Source organism: Lepidochelys kempii, chromosome 24 (assembly GCF_965140265.1).
Source record: "Lepidochelys kempii isolate rLepKem1 chromosome 24, rLepKem1.hap2, whole genome shotgun sequence".
NCBI lineage: Eukaryota > Metazoa > Chordata > Testudines > Cheloniidae > Lepidochelys > Lepidochelys kempii.
In genome coordinates, this window is record NC_133279.1 from 605,543 (window position 1) to 626,829 (window position 21,287).

The window sequence follows — 21,287 nt, forward strand, 5'->3', positions numbered from 1 at the left end:
ATTTGAGCATAAGCTTTCGTGAGCTACAGCTCACTTCATAGCTCACGAAAGCTCATGCTCAAATAAACTGGTTAGTCGCTAATGTGCCACAAGTCCTCCTGTTCTTTTTGTTAAAGAGAGACAGTCATTTTCCAAAAAGATGTCAAAGCTGGTGTCCTGGAGAACCCCAGCTACCAGCCATCCCGACCCCTCCTGGGTCTGCACCGGGATCTGGGCCATAGGCAGGGCGAGGGGCTTCGTCCCTGGGACCCTCACCCAGCTCACACAGCCCCTCAGCATCTGAGGCTGCACCACCAGGGCCTGACAACAGTTCTCTCGGTCCCAGGATCTCGCCACCCCAGGAATGTCTCCCCATTGACCGTCACCTTCCGCTCCCACTGGGGATCGGAGGAGCCTGAGCCCAATAGGGTACAACAGGACATGTGTACTGGGGCCTAGCATGGGAGCCCACCTCTCACCCTCTGTGCCCCTGAGGAGCTGGCTGGGTGGCTGCTTCCCTCACACAGTTCACTCTCGGAGCCTGGCCTACAGGCTGCCTCCCTGGGCCAGCAGAGGCTGAGTTAGCCCCTCTGTCCTGGGCATTTGCCAAGTTAACCTTTCGAGAGTTCTGCTTGGCCACCATTTCCTTGGTCTCTGGGCATTGCGCCCATTTCTGCCCACAGTAGTAATATCTCACGTCCCCTTTCAGTCTCTTTTCATACCCGGACCTACTGTCCACAAACTCATCTGCCAGCCTAGGCTGCAGGTCTTCCTGTCCACTAACCCCATTGCCAGGTCTTGAGGACAGATCTCATCCAGCTGCTCCAACCCAACCAGGGTATACAAATTCTCCGGCATAGTGACACCTGCACCCTTACCCCATTTGCGGAGATATTCTCCCAGCAGGGTGGTGACTTCCACGGAGGTCACACCCGCAGTCTTTTGCACACGCCAAAACCTCTTCCTATATGCCTCCATAGTCAATTCAAACTGAAGCAGCAAAGCTCTGTTGAGCAGTTCATAGTTCCCAATCTCCACTCCGTTCACTTGACTGTATGCCTCTATGGGTTTGGGACCGAGTAAGGGGGTGAGAAGTAGAGTCGATCTGCATGGTTCAAATCCCTAGCCTTTTGAGGCAGTGCGGTAGGTGTCTGTATCTCCCCCACCCCTTAAACCGGGAAACAATTTGGTATCTAGGTTCCCTACGGAATTGGCATCCCGAGGCCTTTCCCCACTTACCCCTTGGTGGGCCCTCTTGCCCCTCGGCTTTTCCATCTCCGGTTCATGCTTTCGCTCCTTCTCCTTAGTGTTCGGCTAGCCTCTGTTGCTCCAGCTGCCGCTCCTTTGCTCTTAGCTCCAGCTCCCACTGCTTCAAATCCACGATGGGTAGCCAGGTCATGAAGACCACTGCTGGACAGGGCGCTGGGTCTGGTGGATGCCTAGCTGCTGCTCGCTCCAGCTGTTGCCTCGGCTGCGGCCAGACTCTCTCAAAGCCCGGCTTGGGCCTGGAACCCGCTTCTTGGACCGATTGTCCTCCTCCAGCCGTCCAATCAGCTGTGCCTCGTTGTGCTTCTCCACATGGAACCCTCTCTCCCTTCACGGGTTTGCAGTGTTTGTCTTCGGGAGAGGGTTATACGGCTTTTCCCCGCTGTGTCCTTTAACTTCCCTTGTTTTACTGCTGCCAGTCACTTATTGCAAATGCAATAACTCAGCAGCCAACCGTCTACTGGGCGCATTCAGAAACCATCCTCTGGCTCCACCTGTCCCGGATCCCCAGGCCCGGTGCTCTCGCATGGCTCTGGAACAGCCCCTTGGAGGAGCCCGTCCGTGTGTCAGCCCCCTTAGAGGCAAACTGTCACTGGGGTCAGTCCCTTCGCTTCACCGCCTCCTGGAACTCGGAGCCCTCAGCATCCCTGGGTCATGCTGTGAGCTCCCTGCAGGGAGTCCATCAGAGTTGGATGCCTGGGGAGACTTGCACCCCTAAAGGGAACACTGCACCCCAACTTCCTGACTGCAGCGACTCACAGCCAGTGCAGTAACAGCAGGAGGGTTATCGGGTGTCTGGACACAGCATAGAGCAGCCTTAGTTACCACAGAGAACAGAAAATTACAGCAAAGTCCAGCTGGGTCAGCCCAGAGCCCACTCACCCCTCTACAGTCTGAGTCCAGAAGCTTCTCCTGCCTCCAGCAGCCCACAGCAAGAGCCCCACCTGACCCTTCCCTCGTACTTTGTCCTCCAGACGGTCACACCCCGCTGGCTTCCTGGATCATCCATGGTATCTTGTTGCTAGGTGCCAAATATCTGGGCAATTGGAGTGGCCATTGTCTGTCTTCTGGGACTCTCCATGGGTGTGGGTCCCAGGCAGCTCTGCGTGGGTCAGGCCTGCATCTCTGGGTCTGTGCAAAGAGTAAACAATCTTTACCCCCACCCATGCACCACATAGGGGAAACTGAGGCACAGACAATATCCACCCAAAGTACTATGACAAATTCACACTCTTTCACAGGCTTGGCGGGGGTGGGGGTGTTTGAGGGGATGAGGCAGGCAAGGGGGCTGGCTGTAAGAGGATGAGGCAGTTGGAGGGCCATGGGGCTGGATGTGAGGAAAAAAGGAAGGTGGGGGCTAGGGCTGAGTGTGCGGGGATGAGGCCGGTGGGGGTGGGCCGTGGGACTGGATGTGGGGGGCTGAGGAAGGTGGGGGGGGCTGAGGCAGATGGGGGGATTGGTGTGAGGGGTTGAGGCAGGTGGGTGTGGACCATGGGGCTGGGTATGAGGGAATGAGGCAGGCGGGGGGGGGCTTACGCAGGAGGGGCTGGGTGTGAGGGGCTGAGGCAGGCAGGGGTGGGGTAAGAGGGGGCTGTTTGGGTGGGCAGGCCAGCGCGTAATGGACACGGTCCCTGCTCTGCGGGAACAGGCAGCTATAAAGAGCCCTGAGGGCTGGGTGCGGCCAGGCCAGGGGAGATTACAGGAGCCATGTGTGGTGAAGGAGCAGCGGATCACAGCCCTAAGCTCCTGCGTCACTGAACCGTGGGCCCCCCTCAGAGCGGGGCCCTGGCAGAGCCCTGACGAGAGTGACTGTGGTGTTGCCTGCCAGCTCTGCCCAGCCTCCTTCCCCCCTCATCTCTCTCTCCCCTGTGATTCAGGGCAGAGGCCTCTCGGGTGTGTCCACACTGCAGTGTGAGCCCAGGGTCAGAGGGACTCACGTCAGCTGACCCATGAGAGAGACCCCGGGGTGTGAGCGGCTACACTAAGGCTGAACCCCATTTAACAGTGCTCGAACCCGGGTTTGAACCCAGGGTCCTGGCGCCCCCCTGCAGCCCTGCGTCAGCCCAGCCCAACTCCCCAGCGCCCGCCCGAAATAGGGCCGCTCCAGCCCCGTGACCACCATGCGCTGAGGGGGGACTTGGCTTCCACCCTGCACGGCCCAGAAGGTTTGAGCAGCCCCAGCACAGCCTGCCGGGCGGCTTTCTGGGCCGCGTGCGCCCAGCTGCCGGAGCCAGCCACATGGAGGAGGCGCTGTTGGAAGAATTCCTCTCGCTTGCTGTCACTCCTGTGTCAGGAAAGGCGCAGAGCAGCCGTGAGCCGCTGAGACATTTCGGCGACGTTGTCTGACCCGTCCGAGGATTTTATGATGGAGCAGAAGGAGGAGGACGAGGACCCTGGCATGGCAGCCTGCCACGGCCTGGTGCTGCTCACTGCGCTCCGCACAGCCACTGATGCCCCCTACGTGGACTGGCGCTTGCGGCCCGGTGCCAGAAGCCCAGGCCGGTGGGATCACGTCGTCCTGCAGGCCGGGGATGATCGGCACTGGGGGAAAGCTCCATTTCTGGAGCCTTGGGAGCAGCTTGCTCCGACCCTGCAGTGTAGACACCCGCACGAGGGCACCGTGGGCATTCCAGAAGCGGGTTCCTAGAGCCGTCTGGAAGCCGGCTACCCCAGACTGCTCCAGTCCATTGCCAGCCAGTTTGGGGCAGGGCGTCGACTCGGGGGAAGCGGTGGCGGAGGTTTCTGAGGCAGGTAGGTGTGTGGGGCACCCCAAGATGGTAGGCAGTAAAGCTATTCCGGAGGTAAGTGCTGGACACAGTGCCTGTCCCCGGGGCAGCCAAAGCCAGGGTTAGCAGGGCTCTGCCTGGCTCTCCAGCCCGTGGGCTCAGCCGCTGGCCCCCCTGCAATGGCTGTGGCTGGTGGGGGGCAATCCAGGAGCACCTTGCACCCGCTCTGTGCAGGGGGACACCTGAGTCACCACCTGGCTGCGCCGTCTGCACAGTGCTGCATGTAGGGACAAAGAACCCCAGTGGGGCCAAAGGGCCTATGGGGAAGCAGGGCCAGGGCCCAGGGGATCCCTGGCCTGGGGCACCGCAGGCAGCACGGCTGGGCCAGGAGCCTGGGTCTCTCCCTCAGGGCTTCTCTCTCCCGGGCTCAGAACTGAGTCCCATGTGCTGGGTGGAGGTGCTGCCATGTGCAAACGAGCCACCTTCCATTCCTGGGGACCGGACACGGCGCCAGGGCTGCCTGCCCTGCCCAGCCATCGCTAGGCTCAGCAGGGCCCTGGGCAGGAGCTGGACCAGCGCTGCCCACCCTGCCCCCTAGCGCCTGGCCCACCCTGCCGCGGCCCTGGACACAGGTACATCACAGAGACGCTTATCACCCGCCTGCCACAGCCCCCGGTTCCCTCTAAGTCACTGAGCAAGGAATGGAGACAGCTGGGGACAGGGCGAGATGTTTCCTCCCCGCCCTGCTGCCCAACCCCTCCCACGTCCCCTGCCCCGAGCGTGGCCGTCCTGCCCCCTGCATCACAGCCTCCAGCCCCCTGGGAGGGCTCCTCCTCCACCCCACAGGGCCCCTGCTCCTCTCGCCCAAGGGGCTTCCAGGCATCAGTGCGGGATGGGCTCCCTGGGGTGCCAGCCAGCCCCTGCCCAGGGGCATGAGCCTCCTCGCCTCCCCGGGGCTCAGCTGGGAATCCCCGGGCACTGAGCCAGTCACACTCAGCCCCTGGGGCCCCAAACCAGGCCCTGCTCAGGGAGCTGGAGGCCCAGTGCTAGCAGCTGGCTCCTAGCGGGCCCATCGCTGAGCCGGGCTGGAGTTTGTGGGCTGTGCGGGGCACTGGGGGGCCCATAACCCCAAGACACGCGTCTGGCTCTCGCGAGGGAATGAGACCCCCCTCCCCCGGGGGAATCTGTGCAGCCCTCTACCACCCCCTCCCTGCCCCCCCTTCCCCTTTCCCCGCCATTTGTGTGACTCTGGTGTTCCCAGCCCAAACTATGATCTTTTATGACCCTTTACACCGTTCATAAACTTTTACAGTCCCCACCGCAAGGACATGCCACCTCCTTACGGGAAGGCTGGGCAGGGACGAGGAAGTGGTGCCCCAGACGTCCCACCCAGCCGCTGCCTGCAGAGCCCGTGTCTGGGGCCGTCCGAGGGCCGGGCGAGCAGGCAGCGCCCTCCCAGCTACGTGTCCACAGCCCTGCACGCCCCTGGGCCTCAGCCCCGCACCGTGCCCGGGCGTGAGGCGGCCCCCTGCTGCCCACGGCATCGGGACACACGGCCAGAGTGTAGGGTTGGCACGGCAGCGCATGGAGCTGTCTGCACAGCAGCCCCTCCCCTGGCTCCCGGTGTCCATCGCTGGGCTGGCATTGCCCTCTGCCAGCCGTCAGTCGTGGTGCAGCCCCATGTCTGCCACCCACAGGCCTGTTCGGGTGGACGCCTGACTGCACAGACCGGGGAGCAGCAGCTGTGACCCCAGCAAAGCCACTTTCACCCCCCAGGGCCAGGCCCCCTGCTAACGGGGGGAGGCGGGCCAGCGTAGCAGAACCCAGGCCAGGCGTGGGCTCTGGGCACTCCCCCAGCAGCTACCAGCCATTCTTCAGCAGGCACCATGGCCTAGTGGTGAGAGCAGTGGTCAGGAGTTGTGGGTTCTGTTCCCCTTCTGCCACTGATTGACTTGGGCAAATCTCTTCACCCCCACGGGCTTCTCCCTAGGGCGGTTGGGATGTCCAAGGTCTCTGGGGCAGCTGCTGGAAGGTGCTACACAAAGGCCAAAGATTTGTACGAGGGAGCGGGGCCCAGATGCGTACAGCCAGCAAGAGTGTGCCTGGGTGCCTCCTCCAGGGCTGGGTCCCACCGTGGGGGTGGCATAACCCGCAGTCTCTGTGTTACTTCAAGGGGTAAATGACATTTCACTTTCCCCACACCACTCAAGATTTACAGCCCTCTGTCATAGCCCCCCTTAGTCGGCTCCTTTCCAAGCTGAAGCTGTCCCAGGTTTAATCTCCTCATACGGAAGCTGTTCCAGCCCCCTGACGGTTTTTGTTGCCCTTCTCTGCCCCTTTTCCAAGGCTAATACGTCTTTCGGAGAGGGGGCGACCAGCCCCGCAGGCCGTGTTCGGGTGGGGGATACCAGGGGTTTACATCGTGCCATTACGATATTTACTGTCTCATTGTCTATCCCCTTCCCTAGCAGGGCCTAGCACCGTGTCCTCTACTTAGCCAGTCGCTGCACGCTGAGCACGTTTCCAGAGAACCAGGCACGATGATGCGGCTGGTGCTCAGCGAGGGGCCGGGCCCCGAACTGTCCTGTCCTGGGGACCCTCGCTCAGGCTCAGACTCAGCTGCACTTCAGAGACCCCAGCGCAGCGTCAGGCGCCTCCTCTGAGCGGCCAGGGGAGCTGCTGCGAACACAGACATGCCCAGCAGGAGGCAGCGTCGCTCGAGCAATGAGCTGCCCTCACCGCCCAACAGGGGCCACAGGGATGTGGGAAGGGCTGGGGCAGGAGGGGAGGAGCCCACTGGATCACACCGTGAGCTTCCTGCACCGAGTTCCCCCGAGCTGGACACCAGAGGGAGAATTGCACCCACAAAGGCAGCAGAGCACCCCGACTTCCTGACTGCAGCAACTCTCAGCCAGCAGGGTAACAGCCGGAGGGTTATGAGAATAGCCTTACCACCGAGAACAGAAAGTTACAGCAAAGACCAGCTGGGTTAGTCCAGAACCCAGAGCCCTCTGACCCCTCTTCAGTCCCAGTCCAGAAGCTTCCCCTGGGTAGCCCATACTAACCAACCCCACCTGGCCCCTCCCCAGTCCTTTCTCCGCCAGCTGTGTCCTAAGGCGGGGGGACACCCAGGGTCCTTTGTTCCTGGGTGCCAAATTCTGGGCAATTGGAGTGACCATTGTGGTCTGGGACTCTTCCTGGGCCTCCAGGCCCCAGGCAGCCTGGGTGGGTCATACCTGTGTGTCTGGGTCCCTGCAAAGAGCAAACAACCCTTTCCCTCACCTAGTTACCCATGCAGCAGATGGGGAAACTGAGGCACAGACAATAGCCATCCAAAATATTATGAAAAATTCCCACTGCGACACAGCCCAGCCCAGTCCGCTGGGTGGGGCCTCCCTCCCTCCCCACCTGCTCGCAGGTGCTGCTATAAAGCTCCAGCCCCAAAGCCGCTCCCAGTTCCCAATTCCTGGATTGTTGAGAGCCCTGCGGGCTAACGGGAGGCGCAGCCCCACCAGGCGAGGCAGAGAGAGACAGAGCCCGGTGCTGGGACACCTGGGGCCAAGCCCCGACCCCACCAGCCGCCATGAAGCCCAGAAGCCTGAGCACAGATGCCCTGCGGCTGGGTCTAGTCCTGCTGCTGCTGGCCACAGGTGAGCCTTAGTCTCCAGGAGCTGCTGGGAGGGGGCCATCGGGCCTGAGCAGCACTTGTGGGCTCAGACCCACCCCAGGGCACTGGGCTGCTCAGATGGGGCCTATCAGCTCTTGCTGCCAACACGGGGCTGGTTTCACTGCTGATCTGCCCCTCAACAGGGGGACAATGGGCGAGTGGGGCCTGATCGTCCCAGATGCCCAGTGACCCAGAGGACCATGGGCAGCACCTGTCACTCCTGGGGTCCCCTCTGCCCAAGCCCCGCCAGGGCACAGTGTTCCTAGGGTGCCCTCTGCGCAGCCCCACCCAGGGCTCTGTGTTCATGGGGTCCCCTCTCCCCTGGGCTGGGTGCTTTGGGGAGCCCCTTCTCCTCCCCCGAGCCCCTTTCTGACGGTGCCCAGGAACTCCCGGGTTGGGACCCAGGAGGGCGTTGGCCGACAGCCATTGGCCGACACTCCCCAGGGGCTGACGCAGGTGTGTCTGGACTGTGTCGGTCTGGCTGAGCCCAGTGCTAACGGCCCAGGACCAGTCAGGGAAGCCCAGCAGGGAACGTCCGGTCCAGGACCCCCGGGGGCAGCATGTGGGTCCCTTCCTGAGAGTGCAGGGAGCCCACGCCCCGAGTGACCTGCCAGGAGGCCGGGACACGCGCCCCAAGAGAAGGGGGGATGTTAGCCCCAGGCTGGTGCTGGCTGCAGGACAGGCCCCAGCTGCGGGCTCAGGTCGAGGGCGTCTTTATCAGTCCCAGGACTGCGTGGCCCATGGGCCGCCTGTGAGCGGGGCAGTGCTGCCCACTGGCCGGCCGGGCTCTGGGCATCGGGGTGGGCTGCTGTGTTAGCGGCAGGAATTGCTCAGCGGGACGCCGCAGCGGGGCGCTGCGAGGCCCAGGAAGGATGGGGTCAGAGCCTCAGCGCTCCAGGGCTGGAGCCCCGGCCGCCCGCACTGCCTGGGGGGTGTCGGCAGGCGGAGGAGAGGCAGGGAGGGCCCTGCCCATGGGGTCAGCGCCGTTCCTCCAGGCACCTTCCACAGCAAGGAGGGAGGCAGAGGCTGCTGGAGCCCCTTGTGGGCAGGACACTGGCCAGGCTGGCGCTGCGAGGCCCCCGCTCTGGACCCCCGGCTACCGTCGCCAACGAAAGCCACTTGGGGAAGGAGCCAAGTCAAAATCCAAACCAACGGGCCAGAACGCAGAGCCCAGCCCAGCCCAGCCCGCCCCACGGCTCGCTCCACATGGGGCACACAGGTCTGGGGAGCTTTCCAGGGAACCCAGGGGTGGGGGCAGCTCCCCGGGGACCCTGCAGGGCTTGTCTTTACGGGGGACATCGGGCAGCTCCAGGTGGGACCCCAAGGGCTCCCGAAACCCGGCTCCACGCACCGAGTCCGGCCTCCAGACACGGGGCTCGGGGAAGGTGCCTGATCCGCAGCGGGGCTGAGCTGTGCTGGAGCCCAGGGATCGCTGGGCGGGGCCCACATCAGACCCCACATCGGGGTGTTGGAGCCCCAGCAGCGCAGCCCCTCTCCGAGTTCGGGGGTGGGAGGGGGACTCGATGTGTCAGTCTGCGGCCCCAGGCGCTCCAGTTGTTCCCATCCAACCAGCACGGGGATCATCAGCACAGCCCCGGGACCTGTCCCCACAGGCCACCCCCGGCTCCTGCAGGACCCCCAGGCAACAGTGACGTGCCCCCTCCTTGTCTGACCCCTGCCTAGGAGCCACTTCATCCCCTCGGGGTCACCGGCTGCCCCCCTTGTCCCTGTGACAGGCCAGGCCTTGGCTGAGCCCTGGGAGCTTTCGGCCTTGCTGGGACCTTGTGGCAGTGAGTTCCCCAGGCTCATCACGTGCTGTGTAAAATAACTGCCCCTGACTCGTGGGCGCCTGATGGCCCTGGGGGTTTCTGCTCCTCACTTGAACCCCACATTTTGTTCTGTTTTCTCTGAACTGAACAGACCGATTCTCTCCTAGGAAACACGACCACCGACACAGCCACAGCCAGCATGACAACCGCCAGCGACACGACCACCCCCATGCCCCAAGGGGACACAACCACCCCTGGGCCTCCCAGTGACACAATCACCCCCACACTCCCCGGTGACACGACTACCCCCGGGCCTCCCAGCGAGACGACTACCCCCAGTCGTCCTGGTGATACGACTACCCCCGGTGACACAACCACCCCCGGGCCTTCTGGCGACACAACCACTCCTGGGTCTCCTGGCAACACAACCACCCCTGGGTCTCCTGGTGACACAACCACCCCTGAGCCTCCAGGTGACACAACCACCCCTGGGCCTCCCGGCAACACAACCACCCCTGGGCCTCCCGGCAACACAACCACCCCTGAGCCTCCCAGCGACACAACCACCCCTGAGCCTCCCAGCGACACAACCACCCCTGGGTCTCCTGGTGACACAACCACCCCTGAGCCTCCCGGTGACACAACCACCCCTGGGTCTCCTGGTGACACAACCACCCCTGAGCCTCCCGGTGACACAACCACCCCTGGGCCTCCCGGCGACACAACGACCCCTGGGTCTCCTGGTGACACAACCACCCCCGGGCCTCCCGGTGACACAACCACCCCTGAGCCTCCCGGCGACACAACGACCCCTGGGCTTCCCGGCGACACAACCACCCCTGAGCCTCCCGGTGACACAACCACCCCTGGGCCTCCCGGCGACACAACCACCCCTGAGCCTCCCGGTGACACAACCACCCCTGAGCCTCCCGGTGACACAACCACCCCTGGGCCTCCCGGCGACACAACCACCCCTGAGCCTCCCGGTGACACAACCACCCCTGGGCCTCCCGGTGACACAACCACCCCTGAGCCTCTCGGCGACACAACCACCCCTGAGCCTCCCGGTGACACGACTACCCCTGGGCCTCTCAGCGAGACGACTACCCCCAGTCCTCCTGGCGACACGACTACCCCTGGTGACACAACCACCCCTGGGCCTCCTGGCGACACAACGACCCCGGCACCCCCTGGCGACACAACGACCCCTGAGCCTCCCGGTGACACAACCACCCCTGGGTCTCCTGGTGACACAACCACCCCTGAGCCTCCCGGTGACACAACCACCCCTGGGCCTCCCGGCGACACAACCACCCCTGAGCCTCCCGGTGACACGACTACCCCTGGGCCTCCCAGCGAGACGACTACACCCAGTCCTCCTGGCGACACGACTACCCCTGGTGACACAACCACCCCTGAGCCTCCCGGCGACACAACCACCCCTGAGACTCCCGGTGACACGACTACCCCCGGTGACACAACCACCCCTGGGCCTCCCGGTGACACAACCACCCCTGGGTCTCCTGGTGACACAACCACCCCTGAGCCTCCCGGTGACACAACCACCCCTGGGCCTCCCGGCGACACAACCACCCCTGAGCCTCCCGGTGACACGACTACCCCTGGGCCTCCCAGCGAGACGACTACACCCAGTCCTCCTGGCGACACGACTACCCCTGGTGACACAACCACCCCTGAGCCTCCCGGCGACACAACCACCCCTGAGACTCCCGGTGACACGACTACCCCCGGTGACACAACCACCCCTGGGCCTCCCGGTGACACAACCACCCCTGGGTCTCCTGGCGACACAACCACCCCTGAGCCTCCCGGTGACACAACTACCCCTGAGCCTCTCGGCGACACAACCACCCCTGGGCCTCCCAGCGACACAACCACCCCTGAGCCTCCCGGTGACACAACCACCCCTGGGCCTCCCGGCGACACAACCACCCCTGAGCCTCCCGGTGACACAACCACCCCTGGGCCTCCCGGCGACACAACCACCCCTGAGCCTCCCAGTGACACAACCACCCCTGGGTCTCCCGGCGACACAACCACCCCTGAGCCTCCTGGCGACACAACCACCCCTGGGCCTCCCGGCGACACAACCACCCCTGGGTCTTCTGGCGACACAACCATCCCAGAGCCTCCCGGTGACACAACTACCCCTGAGCCTCTCGGCGACACAACCACCCCTGGGCCTCCCGGCGACACAACCACCCCTGAGCCTCCCAGTGACACAACGACCCCTGGGTCTCCTGGCGACTCAACCACCCCTGAGCCTCCCGGCGACACAACCACCCCTGGGTCTCCTGGCGACACAACGACCCCTGAGCCTCCCGGTGACACAACCACCCCTGAGCCTCCCGGTGACACAACCACCCCAGGGTCTCCTGGTGACACGACTACCCCCGGTGACACAACCACCCCTGGGCCTCCTGGCGACACAACCACCCCTGAGCCTCCCGGCGACACAACCACCCCTGGGTCTCCTGGCGACACAACCACCCCTGAGCCTCCCGGTGACACAACCACCCCTGAGCCTCCCGGTGACACAACCACCCCTGGGTCTCCTGGTGACACAACCACCCCTGAGCCTCCCGGTGACACAACCACCCCTGGGCCTCCCGGTGACACGACTACCCCTGGGCCTCCCAGCGAGACGACTACCCCCAGTCCTCCTGGCGACACAACTACCCCTGGTGACACAACCACCCCTGGGCCTCCTGGCAACACAACGACCCCGGCACCCCCTGGCGACACAACCACCCCTGAGACTCCCGGCGACACAACTACCCTTGGGCCTCCTGGTGACATGACTACCCCCGGTGACACAACCACCCCTGGGCCTCCCGGCGACACAACCACCCCTGGGTCTCCTGGCGACACAACCACCCCTGAGCCTCCCGGTGACACAACCACCCCTGAGCCTCCCGGTGACACAACCACCCCTGGGTCTCCTGGTGACACAACCACCCCTGAGCCTCTCGGCGACACAACCACCCCTGAGCCTCCCGGTGACACAAGCACCCCTGGGCCTCCCGGCGACACAACCACCCCTAGGTCTCCTGGCGACACAACCACCCCTGAGCCTCCCGGTGACACAACTACCCCTGAGCCTCTCGGCGACGCAACCACCCCTGGGTCTCCTGGTGACACAACCACCCCTGCGTCTCCTGGTGACACAAGCACCCCTGGGCCTCTCGGCGACACAACCACCCCTGAGCCTCCCAGTGACACAACCACCTCTGGGCCTCCCGGTGACACAACCACCCCTGGGTCTCCCGGCGACACAACCACCCCTGAGCCTCCCGGTGACACAACCACCCCTGGGTCTCCTGGCGACACAACCACCCAGGCACCCCCCAGCAACACGACCTCCTCCAACCCCCTCAGCACTGCCACAGTGGTTAGCCGTTTCTCTCTCTCGTTCCGCATTGTGAACAGGATCTTCAACAGCTCCCTTCTCGACCCCACCACCAGTTACTACCAGGAGTTGGAGATCAGAGTCCGGATCATGGTGAGCACAGCAGCCCCTCCCTCCCCTCCCGGCACCCTGCCCCGGCCTGCCAGCTGACGGTGGCTGCCAGCCCCAGGCTGGGGGCTTCGCGGGGAGCTCCATCGAGCTGCCGTGCAATGAGCCTTCGGGCCTCTGGTGGCTGCTGCCGTTTGGGCTCCACACACAGAGACCCCATGGAGCAGGGAGGGGAGACACCCCCCACCCCACCCCCCAGCCCAGCCCTGGGCACCAGGCCCCTCAGCCCCAGAGTCTCCTGTCCTGGAGCAGTGAAGGGACAGACCCTCAATCCTGTCTGGGGAGCCCCCTCCCCGGGACCCTGCCCTCAGCTCTGGGCCCCTCTGCCCCTCTCCAGCCAGCTGTGGGGAGACACCCCGTGCCCCTGCACCCCAGCGAAGAGCACAAAGAAGACCAAGGAAGGTTGGCAGGGGCCGGGGCAGATCCGCCAAGCTGGGTGCTCCCAGCCTCCCCGAGCTGGCTGGGTGCTGGCGGTGACCCTGTTCCCCTCTGTCTGTGACAGTACGGCAAGATCTATGGCTGCCCAATGTGCCCGAATGGGCAGAACTACCTGGGATTGACTGATCTGCGTTTCAGGTACAGTGTGTGCCATGGGGCTGCCCCAGTGTGGGCAGGGGAGGGCTGGGGTGGGGGAGAAAGGTGAGGAGAGAGAGGCTAAATCTGTGAGCGTGTGACCCTGGGGGGTCACATCTGAGCAGCCCAGAGCTTTGGCTGCCTGAGGCCGTGCTGGGCAGGTGTGCTGCCCTGGGGAGGGGGCGGAGGTGCTGGGGCAGGGGCAGATGGGGGCATAAGGAGGGACGGTTCAAGGGGGTTGTGGGTGGGGCAGCTGGTGCAGGGCCCAGTGGGTAGTATGGGGAAATTGGTGCAGGGCTAGGTGGCAGGTGGGGGGCAGACGAATGGTGTGGGAAGGCCAGTGCAGGGGCAGGTGGGAAGGGGGGGGTTGGGGCAGAGGCAGGTGGGAATAGGGGAGGTTGGGGCAGGGGCAGGTGGGAATGGAGGAGCCGGGGCAGGTGGGAAGGGGGGGGTTGGGGCAGAGGCAGGTGGGAAGGGGGGGGTTGGGGCAGAGGCTGGTGGGAAGGGGGGGGTTGGGGCAGGGGCAGGTGGGAAGGGGGGAGGTTGGGGCAGGGGCAGGTGGGAATAGGGGAGGTTGGTGAAGGGGCAGGTGGGAAGGGGGGGGTTGGGGCAGGGGCAGGTGGGAAGGGGGGGTTGGGGCAGAGGCAGGTGGGAAGGGGGGGGTTGGGGCAGGGGCAGGTGGGAATAGGGGAGGTTGGGGCAGAGGCAGGTGGGAAGGGGGGGGTTGGGGCAGGGGCAGGTGGGAAGGGGGGGTTGGGGCAGAGGCAGGTGGGAATAGGGGAGCTGGTGCAGGGGCACGGGAAGGGGGAGGTTGGGGCAGAGGCAGGTGGGAAGGGGGGAGGTTGGGGCAGGGGCAGGTGGGAAGGGGGGAGGTTGGGGCAGGGGCAGGTGGGAATAGGGGAGGTTGGTGAAGGGGCAGGTGGGAAGGGGGGGGTTGGGCAGGGGCAGGTGGGAAGGGGGGGGTTGGGGCAGAGGCAGGTGGGAAGGGGGGGGTTGGGCAGGGGCAGGTGGGAAGGGGGGGGTTGGGGCAGAGGCAGGTGGGAAGGGGGGGGTTGGGCAGGGGCAGGTGGGAAGGGGGGGGTTGGGCAGGGGCAGGTGGGAAGGGGGGAGGTTGGGGCAGGGGCAGGTGGGAAGGGGGGAGGTTGGGGCAGGGGCAGGTGGGAAGGGGGGAGGTTGGGGCAGGGGCAGGTGGGAATAGGGGAGGTTGGGGCAGGGGCAGGTGGGAAGGGGGGAGGTTGGGGCAGGGGCAGGTGGGAAGGGGGGAGGTTGGGGCAGGGGCAGGTGGGAAGGGGGGAGGTTGGGGCAGGGGCAGGTGGGAATAGGGGAGGTTGGGGCAGAGGCAGGTGGGAAGGGGGGAGGTTGGGGCAGGGGCAGGTGGGAAGGGGGGAGGTTGGGGCAGAGGCAGGTGGGAAGGGGGGAGGTTGGGGCAGGGGCAGGTGGGAAGGGGGGGGTTGGGGCAGAGGCAGGTGGGAAGGGGGGGGTTGGGGCAGAGGCAGGTGGGAAGGGGGGGTTGGGGCAGAGGCAGGTGGGAATAGGGGAGGTTGGTGCAGGGGCACGGGAAGGGCCGGGGCCAGACCCAGTTAACGCCCCCTCTCCGGCACGCTCGGCAGCCAGGGCTCGGTGGTGACAGAGTCCGTCCTGCTGTACCGAGTGAGCGACGACACCAGCATCAGCGCCGCCGACATTGAGCAGCAGCTGAGACAAAGGCTGGGCAGGAATAACAGCTTTGATGGGCTCCAGCTGGACAGTATCCGCGGTGAGCAGGCTCCAGCCGGGCCCCACAGTGTGGCCACAGCCACATGTCCGGGGGTCCCTGTCCTGGGGGGCTCAGCCCATGGCTGAGGGGGGCTGGTGTCCTTGGCCCTTGTGCAGAGCTCTGTGGAGACCGGGCTGCCCTCGGGGGCTCCTCCAGCTCCCAGCAGAGCCCCCTGGCTGGGCTGCTTTGGGGCGTGTCTGTGGAGGGTGCCTGCCCTGCCCTGCCAGCCCGTATCTGTCCCAGGGAGGGAGCGAGGGTTTCTGGGCCCCCTGGCAGGGCGCCCATTCAGAGCCGTCCTCGCTGACCCTGGGGCTGGGCCCCCGGCCATCAACTCAGCCTCTTCCCAGCACCCCTGGGCCAGCCCCTTTCCCACAGCCCCTTTCCCTGGTTCTTCTGCCTGGCCAGCTGCGTCCCCTGGCGTAGGCCCCTCTACGGGATCCCTCCCTTCCGGGTCCTCCCCAGCCCTGACTCCTCCTACTTGTGTTTCAGCCAGTTTTATCGGTACAAGTTCGCCCACCTCGGCGCCAGCACCCCTGGTGCCCGGCTGGGGCATCGCCCTGCTGGTCCTGGTCTGCATTGGGCTGGTGCTGAGCATTCTCCTCTTCATCCTGCTGGTGAGTGCCCCCCGCTGCCCATCCCTCCGGCCTCAGGCCCCTCCAGCCGCTCTCCTTCTCTCTGCCTGACCCCACTGTGATGTGTTTCCCCCCCGCACTCTTCAGGGTGCCATCTGGACCTGGGGTACCACTGAACCCGCCTGGCCCACCAGCCTGGGCTCCCTCTCACACTATGCTGCTGTGAGAAGTTGCCAAGCTTTCCAAGCTTGCTCTTTCACCAGCATTCACACCAGTAGGGACACACTCAGCTGCAGCTTCACACACAGATGCTGAGATCAGTGGGAGGCTCAGCTAAAGAACTACCCAATTACTCAAGTGCACACCCCGCTCTGGAGTGTAAACCCAAAATTATGCCATCTTGCACTGCAAAGAGAACTGTACAGCGTAAATTCATGAAATTTTCTCCCTCCCTCAATGTGGAGAGGAATATACACAGGTTTCTGCCCCAAGTCATGATTTCCACACACACTGGTTTTAGACAAAACAAAAACAAGTTTATTAACTATAAAAAATAGATTTTACATGATTACAAGTGATAACAAACAGATCAAAGCAGATTACCTAGTAAATAAACAATACCGCCAACTGAGCTCACCACACTAGATAGGTAGGATATGAATTAGCAAATTCTCTCCTTGGGTGATAAACAGGCTGGCCGATGCTTATGGCACAAGCTGCTTTTGCTTTGCAGCTTGAGTTTCCCAGGTTTTCATATACAGGCTAGAAATCCCTCTGTTCTGGGACCATCACTTCCCACAGTTCAGTCCTTGCCCCTCAGGTGTTTCCAGGTGTGTTGTTGCAGGGAGAGTGAGGTCCCCTCGTAATGTCATTTCCCCCCTTTGAAATCTTCTCCCCACTTGCTGGAAAGCTCTTTTGCTGTGACCTGGGTCAAAAAGTTCCCATTGTGTGGCGCTGTCTCTGAGAGGTTTCTATTGTCTACAGTTCCTGGGGTAGCCCTGGTGCTTGTGTGTATTTCCTCCATGAGTCATTAACATTGTTTGGCCTTTTTACTGTTGTACCTGAAAGGCTGCTTGGGGGTGTTTTTACCCTCACAACACGTTCCAGTAACACACACGTAGCCAAACTTCATAACTTCACACACGACGACAACACACACAATCCAATGAGATATTACTGTCGAGCAGATCAAGACTTTTAGAATGACACCTCACAAGGCACACTTTGTTCAAAACACATCCTAATTACATGACAGTACTGAATTTTGGGGTGCCAGGGTGTCACACCCACCATCCCCTTTGCATCCCCCTCTGCTCACCAGCCTCCTCTCATCCCTCTAGATCGTCTGCTCGTACCGCAGGAGGAGCCGTGGGAAGCTGGATCTGCTCAGCTCACATACCTCGTACCAGCCCAGGAGCGAGTACCCCACCTACCACACCCACGGGCGCTTCAGCGCCCCCGGCAAGAAGCAGAACCCCTACAGTAACGTAAGCAACGGGGCCTGGTCCTGCCCTGGGGTGCCCCCTCGCCCAGCGTGTGCCCCAATGCCTGTCCCCTGTACGCTGCCTGGGTGCACCCCGGACGCCGGCCCCCAGTACATGGCAGCCCTGCCAGGCACACGCTGGGTGTGCCAATGCCTGGCACTGATGACAGATGCCCCACCACACACATTGCTCACTGAGGGGGGTTTTGGGCGGAGGAGGGGGTTGGTCAGCTCATCCCAGAAAATTTAACCAGAGAGAAGAACACAAACCCGGGGGGGGCGTGGGGGGGCTAGTGTGCGATGGTGGCATGGTGCTTCCCATGGTCCTAACTGCCCCACTCAATGCACCCCCCACCCCCGCGAGAGAGCCAAGTGGGAGGGTCAAGAGCACAGGGAGTCCCAGAGCCAGGAATGTGAGCACGGGGCCCTGCTGCACTATACAGCTCGTCGGGGGGCGGGGTGATGTGCTGGGGTGATGCAATGTGGGGGGTGTTCCTGGGGTAGAGAGCAGGTTATGGGGTGTGATCCTGTGGGATTATAGGGCATGGTCTTGGTTTGGTTATGGGGTGTGGTTCCTGGGGGTGTCTGGGGGATTATAGAGCGAGGTCCTGGCGGGTAGTCCTGTGGTGTGGGGGTGCATGTTCCTGGGGGGACAGGGGATGGGTCTGACCAGAGCCAGTGGAAGTGTTGTTCTCCCCAGTCAGGTGGCTGCAGCCCAGGTCCCGTGGGGCAGCCTCTGACCTTGCCCCCGGCCCCCCTCGCTGAGTTAATCACTAACAGGGCAGCTCCTGGCTGATGTGAAACCAGCAGCTAATGGCTCTGCCCGCCCTGCCCCCACGGCTCAGCCCGGGTCTCTGGGGGCCGCCAGTCCTGTACCTGCCATGGCCTGTCCTGTCCTGGGCAGCACCAGCGTCCCCTGTCCCTGCCTGCCCTGGGACCAGGGCTCGGATGGTCCGTACCCCCGCCCCATCGCTCTCCATTCCCATGGGGGCTCGGCGCGGCTCCAGCGGGACCCTCAGCAGGGCTGTTTGGGGAGAGAAAGAAGGAGCCACCGGCTCCTCCGCCTCAGCCTGGGAAGAGCGTTAGGTGTGGCTGGGGGCAAGTAACCCCTGACCAGCCCCCGGCCCCGCTGGCTTCTCCAGCCCCTGCAGGTCCTGCGCCAGACAGGGCATTTGCTGAACACTCGGCCCTAGTTCGGCAGCAATTCACTCCGGGCCGGTCTCTGGTCAGACGAGATGGTCACCATGGGCCAGCCGGCCTGGGATAGTCCAACCTGGACTCTGTGACTCCTGCTGCTGTCTGGGGGGAACGAGCCCCCTGCCTTGCTCCAGAGGGGCGGGGGCCTGGAGTGGGGCTGGGATCAGAGGGTGCAACAGTGGGTCGGGGGACGGAGTGAGAGGGGGGTCAGAGGGTGGCTTTGGTAGTGTGGGTAGGGGCAGGGTGAGGTGATGGAGAGGAGGTGGGGTGGTGGGGCAGGGAGAGAGGGGGGTGGGGTCAGAGGATGGCACTGTGGGTGGGGGGATGGAGTGGGGGTGAGGTTGAGGGTGGGGTAGTGGGATGGGGTGGGGTCGCAGAGCGAGGTGGTGGGGCAGGCAGGGAGGGGGGTGGAGGTGGGTCAATGCCTGGCTCTGAGACAAGGCTCTCTACAAATGGCCTCCTTGGCAGCACTGGCTGGGCCCCTTGCCCATGGATCCCAGGTGGCCCCACTCCTGCCCTGGGACGGGGGGGTTAGTGTCACTCTCACGCCCGGTGGGAGGCTCCTGCCTGGGGGATGCCTGCCCTGACGGACGCTGGCCAGGGACCAGGGGGGGCTGTCAGGGCACTGAGTCACTCTGCTGTTCAATGGCCTCAGCCAGACCAGCCCCAGCCCCAGCCCCAGGTCCGGCCCAGGCCAGCCCCAGGCCCAGCGAGGGTGGCCAGGCATATCCAGTTTTATGCCTGGTTGAAAAGGGACTCTGGCGGTTCTGGTCAGCACTGCTCGCCGGTCCATTAAAGGACAGTGGGGCTGCAGGATCCCTGCCCGGCTCCACGCAGCTCCCCGGAAGCAGAGACATACCCCTTAGCTCCTAGGCGCCCCATTCCCACGCCCCAACCCCCTACCCCAGCCCGGAGCCCCCTCCCACACTGTGAACCCCTCGCCTCCACCCCGCAGCTTGGAGCCCTCTCCTGCACCCCAAACCCCTCATCGCAGGCTCCACTCCAGAGCCCACTTCCCAACCCCCTACCCCAGCCTGAAGCCCCCTCCCGCACCCTGAAGCCCTCATTTCTGGTCCCACCCTGGAACCGCACCCCCCCCACCCATTTCTGGCCCCACTCTGGAGCCCTCACGCCCTCTGTACCCCAACCCCTTGCCCCAACCTGGTAAAAATAAGTGAGTGAGGGTCGGGGAGAGCGAGAGACAGAGGGGGGATGGACTGAGCGGGGACAGGGCCTCGGAGAAGGGGACAGGGCAAGGCCGTTAGCTTTTGAGTGATTAGAAAGTTGGCCACCCTAGGCCCAGCACCCATCACGTGCCCCCCACGCTGCCGTGGGGCGGCGGAGTTGGCGCGGTCCCTGAGGTCTCTCCCTGCTGCCAGGGACGGGGTGGCCGGGATTGAACGGGACTGGGGTCTGATCGTCAGTGAGCCCCTCTCCAGCCCCAGAGCCCCGGTTTCCATGCCGACAGGGGTACATGCTGGTTGCCTGGTTTGGGGTCCTGTTGCCAGGTAACGGTGGATTGGCGCAGCCTGGCTCTAACCCCATCCCCTCTGCTTCCTCCCAGATCGCTGCCGGCAACGGCACCAACGCCTTCTACGCCAACCCTGCCACGTCACAGAATCTCTAGGGGGCCACCCCGAGGACCGGCGGGAGCAGAGCTCCCAGCATCGCCACGTGCTTCCTGCAGCTGGACTCCAGGGTGCCGGGCAGGGCGACAAGGCAGCCCCGGGCAGGGCTTTGCTGCACAGGGGGTTGGATTCACAATTGGGGAGGGGGTAACTGCCCCCCCGACCCTGCAACCCCTGGCCCTGCGATTGGGCCACATGGGGCGAGCACTAATGGGGCAAATACCTCTCTCGCTCCACAAGGGAGAGCAAAGGGGATGCCCCATATATTCCCCCCCCCAAGCCAACCAGCCTGGGCAGTGCAGGGAGTGGGGCAGGGACTCCCCAGGGGTTGCGTTGGCCTGCACCGCTGGCCTGGGACTCTGTTTTTGTACCTGTGATCTGTAACCACGCCGTTCTGTGATGGCCGCCCCGCTGTGACGGGGAAGTGGGGGTCACAATGTCCTTGGGAAGGTCTGTATTTATAGGGGTGCACAATAAAGGGATCTGTGATGAGTCAGGCTCTAGCTCCGTTTTCTCCTGCACCTCTTGGACGTCTGCTTTGGCAACTCTGCCCGCAGGGCAGGCGAATCAGCGCCACGGTCCATGCGCAGGGGGCTGTGGGACCGGCATCCCTCAGAGCCAGCACCGCCCAGCACACAGCTCACAGCCCAGCAAGTCATCCTGCCATCTAGGGCCAGGGTACTCGGTGCCCTCTCCTGCTCCGACAAAGGGGAGCTCAGCCCCTGAAAATTCCTCCCCTCCAGCCAGGTGAGAGCAGGAGGGCAGCAAAAACGCAGCAAGGAAATGGCTGTGCAGGTGTAAAATGGACTCAAAGAAAAGTCTGGCTCTGAGACTGGCCTCTGTGTGACCAAGAGCCCTGCAGTGCCCAGAATCCTGAGGGGCAGCACGTTGGCAGTGCCCAGAATCCCCCCGGGTGTTACCCAGAGCCCTCTCATCAGCGCCAAAGCGCTGTCTGGTATTTCAGTGGGACTGAACTGCAGGAAATGGGGTTTCACGGCAGCCACACGTAACCTGCAATGTCACCAAAGGTGAAATTGGACGAGAGGAGGCGGGGGCCATAAAACCATCATGAGGGGCTAGAACAGACCCAGCTGCCCCTTGCTTTAACCTGGGCTAGTGCATTGATCTTCCTG

The 21,287-nt window shown here is 63.8% G+C and overlaps 1 protein-coding gene across 1 annotated transcript; it reads left to right on the forward strand.

The window, feature by feature from the left end:
* The first annotated feature begins 7,554 nt into the window (after window positions 1-7,554).
* On the forward strand, window positions 7,555-20,646 carry LOC140902876 (mucin-1-like). The gene is made up of 8 exons (XM_073323467.1): window positions 7,555-7,621; window positions 9,575-9,818; window positions 12,858-12,930; window positions 13,448-13,521; window positions 15,129-15,274; window positions 15,764-15,888; window positions 17,187-17,333; window positions 20,091-20,646. Exons 1-8 carry the CDS (start codon window positions 7,555-7,557, stop codon window positions 20,151-20,153), a joined length of 939 nt encoding a protein of 312 aa, XP_073179568.1. The 3' UTR covers window positions 20,154-20,646.
* The last annotated feature ends 641 nt before the right edge of the window (window positions 20,647-21,287 follow it).

Bases quoted from the DNA above. Each gene is read 5' to 3' on its own strand.
- LOC140902876 (XM_073323467.1), top strand. From the start codon at position 7,555: ATGAAGCCCAGAAGCCTGAGCACAGATGCCCTGCGGCTGGGTCTAGTC. The intron at 12,931-13,447 runs GTGAGCACAGCA...TGTCTGTGACAG, and splicing joins AGATCAGAGTCCGGATCATG to TACGGCAAGATCTATGGCTG. The intron at 13,522-15,128 runs GTACAGTGTGTG...CACGCTCGGCAG, and splicing joins TTGACTGATCTGCGTTTCAG to CCAGGGCTCGGTGGTGACAG.